General features: G+C 46.1%; 1 protein-coding gene across 5 annotated transcripts in view; it reads left to right on the top strand.

Moving 5' to 3' along the window:
* The window catches only part of eml6 (EMAP like 6), a 25477-nt gene extending 18776 nt beyond the window's left edge, over positions 1-6701 (top strand). For 2 of the 5 annotated variants that reach the window (XM_035527359.1, XM_035527357.1), the window contains exons 29-42: positions 41-170; positions 502-600; positions 901-921; positions 1516-1689; positions 2209-2417; positions 2579-2736; positions 3138-3252; positions 3421-3609; positions 4086-4258; positions 5309-5471; positions 5866-5969; positions 6099-6252; positions 6338-6438; positions 6610-6701. In XM_035527359.1, coding sequence (XP_035383252.1) covers positions 41-170; positions 502-600; positions 901-921; positions 1516-1689; positions 2209-2417; positions 2579-2736; positions 3138-3252; positions 3421-3609; positions 4086-4258; positions 5309-5471; positions 5866-5969; positions 6099-6252; positions 6338-6438; positions 6610-6634 — 1815 coding nt within the window. In that variant the 3' untranslated portion in view covers positions 6635-6701. Of the gene's footprint in view, positions 1-40; positions 171-501; positions 601-900; positions 922-1515; positions 1690-2208; positions 2418-2578; positions 2737-3137; positions 3253-3420; positions 3610-4085; positions 4259-5308; positions 5472-5865; positions 5970-6098; positions 6253-6337; positions 6439-6609 lie in introns of those variants that run through there. The other 3 variants (XM_027012312.2, XM_035527362.1, XM_027012305.2) reach the window with 2 other exon arrangements.

Raw genomic sequence — 6701 nt, 5'->3', positions numbered from 1 at the left:
GTGTGTGTGTGTGTGTGTGTGTGTGTGTGTGTATGTCTAGGAACTGGCACTTGATCATGTTTTTGGATACAGAGGCTTTGACTGCCGTAACAATCTGCACTACCTCAACGATGGAGCTGACATCATCTTTCACACAGCAGCTGCAGCTGTGATCCAGAACCTCTCTGCTGGTACTGAAGGCCCTTTTTTCCCTCACGCAACACTGACTCGGGATCAGCCCGTCTTCTGTCGGTGACTGATTTTTACCTTCCTGAGCTTGAACACAAACCTGTTCTTAGATCAGTGCTGTCCATGCCATTGCTAAAGCCGTGGTTGTGCTGACTCCTTGAGGACGTGCAGGGAAACGCAGGACCTCTAATTAATTACAGTTGTTATCACATATGATTAAGTAAACATTCTCAGTAACATCACATATTATTTTATTCTCTATGCTATAATAACCTATATGCTAATATTATTCTTGTCGAGTTTCCAATCGCAGTCCTTTTTACCTACCCACAGGCACACAGAGCTTTTACCTTGAACACACAGATGACATCCTCTGCCTCACTGTCAACCAACATCCCAAATATCTAAACATCATCGCCACAGGCCAGATAGGTGGGTTGCCTTTTTCATGAGAGCTTCCTGTGGGAAGTACAGTATTAGCAGGGCTCAGTCTGCTGTACGTGAGCTAGGCTTGTTGTATTCATTATCATTCGCTTTAGCTCACTTTCCCTACTTTCCAGCATGTACTGCTTTCTGATCATGTTTTTATATCAAATTTGCTTATAATTTTGCAGATTTGATTTTTTTTTAACCTGCCGTTTTTAAAGCTGCCTTGTCCCTGAAGCCCCTTCTCATGGCTTTTTGTTTCCTTTGGCCATGCTTTCATTCCCTCACCTACACCTCACCACTCAGGCGAGATCACTGATCTGCCAGGTAAGCTAATGAAACTACATCTGCAGTCTGGACTCCTTTACCTAAAGTAAACAAAGGACTACCATGCTCTTGTGGTCCATCTGTATTTGCATTCATTCCCCATACATTATGTGTGTGGATCTTGAAATCTCTGTATGTAAACCTTTAGCATCCAAAAAAAAACCAAACCCAAATACGTCACCATCGACATGCATGAGTCACCTAGACTCAGTTATCATGAAAGTGTTTTCCTTTCCTGTCTTTTAGCATGGTGCTATGGGACAGACATGCAACAGGTTTTTAAGCCATTCTGTATTCCAGTGGCATGTGTACATGTTTTTTTACCTCCATTAGGCTGACCTGTATTGTCTTGTTGTAGTGATCCCAAACTAATTCTCAAGATTAGCCTTTTACGTTGTCAACTTGCTCCTCTGACTCAGGTAACTACAGATCGGACATAAGAAAGGAAGAGTTTGGGAAGCACTAATTAGAAGGGAATCCAACCGTACTGTGGGGGTTGATGCTGACCTCACTTCTGTCTGTGTGTGTGTGTGTGTGTGTGTGTGTGTGTGTGTGTGTGTGTGTGTGTGTGTGTGTGTGTGTGTGTGCGTGTAGGCCTGGCACCCTCCATCCATGTGTGGGATGCGATGAGCAAACAGACGCTCTCTGTGTTACGCTGCTCCCATGCTAAAGGTGTCGGCTACGTCAACTTCAGCGCCACTGGAAAATTGCTGCTATCTGTGGGAGTGGATCCTGAGTACACCATAACTGTGTGGCGTTGGCAGGAAGGTGTGTGTGTGTGTGTGTGTGTGTCTGTGTGAGTGTGTCCGTAGAACATGGACATGCACATTTTTAATGCTGTATAAGTGAAAGAACACTACAAAGCCTAAGTCAGATGCAGCTAAGAGTCAACTCGAGCTCATCTAGACACTTCCCACGTCTCCGCTTCAAATCTACATTAAAGCTTAATTAATATTTAATATTTCCTTTCATTTAATTAGGCTGTTTTTGTAATTTCATTGTCTTGTCTTTAACCTGTGTCAAACAGTAAACTTTGCATGGTTTGCTTTTTTTGTCTGTATTTATACGTTGTATATATACATTTTATTTTATACTTTATACTTGTCTCAATATCTGTTTTAATCATACTGTAAAACACTTTAGAAACATGATTTAAGATGGTACTATGTAAATACTTGTAAGTTATTAGCAGTAGTAGCATTAGTAGTAATAGTATAGTAGTAGTATTGTATAATAGTATTATATTCCTGCCTTGCTTTAATGCTAACTTCGCCACCCTCTCCACAGGAGCTAAAGTAAGTAGCAAGGCAGGCCACTCTGACCGGATCTTTGTGGTGGAGTTCCGGCCCGACTCCGACACCCAGTTCGTGTCCGTGGGGATCAAGCATATCAAGTTCTGGACATTGGTGGGGTGCTCGCTCCTGCATAAGAAAGGCGTGCTAGGGGCAGTGGAAGAGGGACGCATACAGACCATGCTCTCTGTGGCCTTCGGCGCTGTGAGTCTCACACACACACACAAGCACACACACTCGCAGCAGCGCAGATGCACACCACACACTCGCCACAGAGTCTCATAACACTGAGCAGTTGTCCAGTGAGTTTTGGCCTCCGAGGCACTGCTACATCACTGGTTTAATGGTTTGCCCCTGTGCTGTAGAATAACCTGACATTCACGGGTGCCATCAATGGCGACGTGTACGTGTGGAGGGATCATTTCCTGGTGCGGGTGGTGGCCAAAGCTCACACGGGTCCCGTCTTTACCATGTACACCACCCTACGAGATGGCCTCATTGTCACCGGGGGCAAGGAGAGACCGTACGTGCAACAGCTGTGTGTGTCTGTTTGTGTTTCTGTGTATCTGTGTGTGTGTTTGTGTGTATGCGTGCGTGCACGTGTGCGTGTGTTTATTCCAGAATTGTGATTCAGTTTCATTTAGAGATAAATTGGGTGGGTGTATAAGTTAATATAAATTCTCTAATAACGTCTCAAGTGTGTGTGTGTGTGTGTGTGTGTGTGTGTGTGTGTGTGCGTGTGTGTGTGTGTGTGTTTGTGTGTGTGTGCGTGTGTGTGCGTGTGTCTGTGTGTGTTTGTGTCTGTCTGTCTGTGTGTTTGTGTGTGTGTGTGTGTGTGTCTGTGTGTGTGTGTGTGTGTGTGTGTGTGTGTGTGTGTGTGTGTGTGTGTGTGTGTGTGTGTGTGTGTGTGTGAATTCCACTCAGGACTAAAGAGGGGGGAGCAGTGAAGCTGTGGGATCAGGAGATGAAGAGGTGTCGTGCGTTTCAACTAGAGACTGGCCTCCCTGTTGAGAGCGTCAGATCTGTGTGCAGGGGAAAGGTGTGTGTGTGTGTGTGTATGTGTGTGTGTATGTATACGTGTGTGCAATTAGCCATTTATTCACAGTTTCTGCTTTTTTCTTTGTTTTATGCAAGTTTTATGCAAATAAAAACTATGACTTGAAAGGCTCGTATCATCCAGGGGGCTAAATTATGCTTTGAATTACAGGGTAAGATCTTGGTGGGGACGAAGGATGGAGAGATCATAGAGGTGGGAGAGAAGAACGCCGCCTCCAACACCCTGATAAACGGACACACCCAGGGGCGTATCTGGGGCCTGGCCACACACCCCTCCAAAGACATTTTCATCTCAGCCAGCGACGACGGAACCATCCGCATCTGGGATTTAACCGATAAAGTAAGGCATTCTGAGATGCTTTGTCAAATCAACGCCAAAAAGGCTGGTTGAGCAATTTAAGTTGAAAAGTTTTCTGTTGACTTTTTATTAGATTGCAAACTCTGTTCCACTCCCGGAACCACCGAACAAATCCCATCACTTAACCTACCACACCTGCCTTGTCCTTCAGCTCCAGAATACTGATATCCTATGCCTGTCCTTGCTTTCTAGTCTTCTTAGTTAAACCTTCTTCCCTGGCTTCCTCGGTGTGAAGCACCGTTTCTGTCTGGGTGAAGCGTGTTGCTCTGGTGGTTGGTCTCTGGTGGGTTTTGTTTCTCTTTTTTGCCTTTTGTGGGCGTTCTCTGCCTGCAGTTTTTGAACCTCCACTCTCGGGTCTTTGAGCTGTCTGGATCCGCCCATCTATGCTGCTTGTTTATGACAGAACAGAGATGACAGACTTAGACGTTACTGCATGAACCCATCTTATTTCCTTCCAGAAACTTCTGAACAAGGTGAGCCTGGGTCACCCGGCCAAGTGCACGGCGTTTAGTCCCAACGGTGAAATGGTAGCCATCGGCATGGGGAACGGAGAGTTCATCGTGCTGCTGGTCAACTCACTCACCGTGTGGGGCAAGAAAAGAGACCGCAGCGTAGCCACGCAGGAAATACGGTCAGGACACACACCCACACAACAGCCCACACACACATTACGCACAGGGCTATAACTAGAAATGAAGCCACTGAGATCTGGACCGCAGCAGTTTCAGAATGTTTTTGCCTCACATATCATTTATTTTAAAAGTAAACGTGGAAACAGCCACATTATGATACCACGTTATGATAATGTCAAGTGTGTCTGTTACGCTTGGCTGCTTTCTTAGTGGTATACGACATTTTTCCCTCCAAGAAGTCTATTCAATCAGAGGCAGAACTGTCACATAGCGCCATTAGCCTTGTGTGCTTTGTGTTAATACTCCTATTAAAGAACAAGCCTTAACAATGCCTTAACTTTCAAAATTACCCTTTAATTATGGTTTAGTCATTAATTTATTTGCAACCTGGGCACTTTAAAAATGTCACATGCAGAGAATAAAAATAAAATGAATCAAATAAAAGTGCATTAAGTGAGATCAAAGTGCAAAGTATAAGTGAAAACGATTTCAAAACGGTTGATAGAGCAGATTAAAGGCCTTACCCAAAAGGAATGTCTTTAAATGGCAATTTAAAAACGCCGCAACGCAATGACCTCTCCCCCCATCACATCGCAGCCAAGCGTGGTATTTACCGGCCTTTACGCGTCTTTTACTGTCAGATAGATGGCAGTGTTGAGCTGAAGACCTTGCTTAAACCAGTTCACAAGAAACTACAGGATATAGCTGCAATAATATGTTACTTTCATGAACAGTGTGATTTTTTTTTCCATTTCATTATTCATTAAAATTTAGAATAATTTACAAATCTGAAATTGATTTGTGGTTAGTTAGATATTTTACGCCATTCAGGTACATGACGCCGTTGTGCAGGTTCGAGCAACTGCCCTTCAAACTGCACACTGTTCAACACTGTGGTTTAGTACTTTATGTGAAGTAGATTTTATATCGTATGAATTTTGATTCTGGTTACAGACCCAAAAACACATCACACACGATGAATCAGGTTGATGTGTAGATAGGTATTTGTTTCTCTGGGGCGACCTGAGGTGGGCGTTGCGCTGTTGCAGGTTCAGTCCTGATAACCGCCTGTTGGCAGTGGGCTCAGTAGAGGGCGCTGTGGACTTCTACGACTTGACACTGGGGTCCTCCCTCAACCGCATCGGCTACGCCAAAGACATCCTGGGTTTCGTCATCCAGCTCGACTTCTCTGCCGACAGCAAGTTCATCGCGGTCCGTGGCCGTATGCTGGCTCATTTATTACCCATTTAATAGTAATCTTCATTATGCTAATTTAGGCTATATTCCCATTAGAGTTGGGTATATATTGCACATGACTCACAGCAAACACACAAACTTCACTGTCGGCTAATAGCCATTATAGGATTAGCGGATGTTAGGGTACATGCTCTTATTCTGAATCAACAGTTTAACTCCAACAAAAATGTGTCCTATAATGCAAATTATCTGATTTTAGAATAAGCACATGATACTGCAGACGGTATTCTCTGCCAGTGATTTTATAGTATAATGAGAGTTTTGATGATTGTGCCACCTACTAGGCTGTTCTTCCCGGTTATTTGCTGCCACCACGGTCACCAGGGCGTTCTCGCTCTTGCCTCTCCAGGTTTCTACGGGATGCTATAAGCGGCAGGTGCACGAGGTGCCCAGCGGCAAGACTGTGACCGAGCAGGCGGTTGCGGACCGGATCACGTGGGCCACCTGGACCAGGTAGGGCGCGCGCGCCTTTGCTCGAGCCATTCCTCGGCGGCGAGCGCGCTCGTGGGTTGCCGTGCAGTCGGCGAGCGCGCTCGTGTGTGCCCCGCGCAGTCGGTGAGCGCTGCTGTCACTGTCCCGCAGCATCCTGGGCGACGAGGTGCTGGGCGCGTGGCCCCGCAACGCCGACAGGGCCGACGTGACGTGTGCCTGCGTCTCGCACGCGGGCCTCAACACGGTCACCGGCGACGACTTCGGCCTCGTCAAGCTCTTCGACTTCCCCTGCGCTGAGAAGTTTGTAAGTGCCGATTTGTGTCGAATGATTTTGGCATGTCGTGACTTGGGGCGACTTTCGATACATCCGGTTCTCTATGCGTCGGCAGGCCAAACACAAGCGCTACTTTGGCCACTCGGCTCACGTGACCAACATCCGCTTCTCCTACGATGACAAATATGTGATAAGCGTTGGAGGCAACGACTGCAGGTCAGCAGGCCCTGATTGAAGGCAATATTCTGCATGAGACTAAATGTTCTGCCAACTCGCATGCTGGTAGTCCTTTTGGGTCTGTCTAACCCCCCGCTCTGTCGCCTATCACAACCTAACATGAACGTCAACTTCTTTTAAGCTAACGTTAAGCCTCTCCGTGTCTCTCAGTGTTTTCGTATGGAGATGTCTGTGATGAGGTGACTCATTGTGCTGGAAAGCTCTCCACCAAACCATATCTACGAGGGATTTCTCCCCAATAC

This window comes from Electrophorus electricus, chromosome 1 (assembly GCF_013358815.1).
Source record: "Electrophorus electricus isolate fEleEle1 chromosome 1, fEleEle1.pri, whole genome shotgun sequence".
Taxonomy (NCBI): domain Eukaryota; kingdom Metazoa; phylum Chordata; class Actinopteri; order Gymnotiformes; family Gymnotidae; genus Electrophorus; species Electrophorus electricus.
The sequence above is the reverse complement of the archived record's forward strand: the minus strand, read 5'-3'. Positions and strand labels throughout refer to the sequence as shown.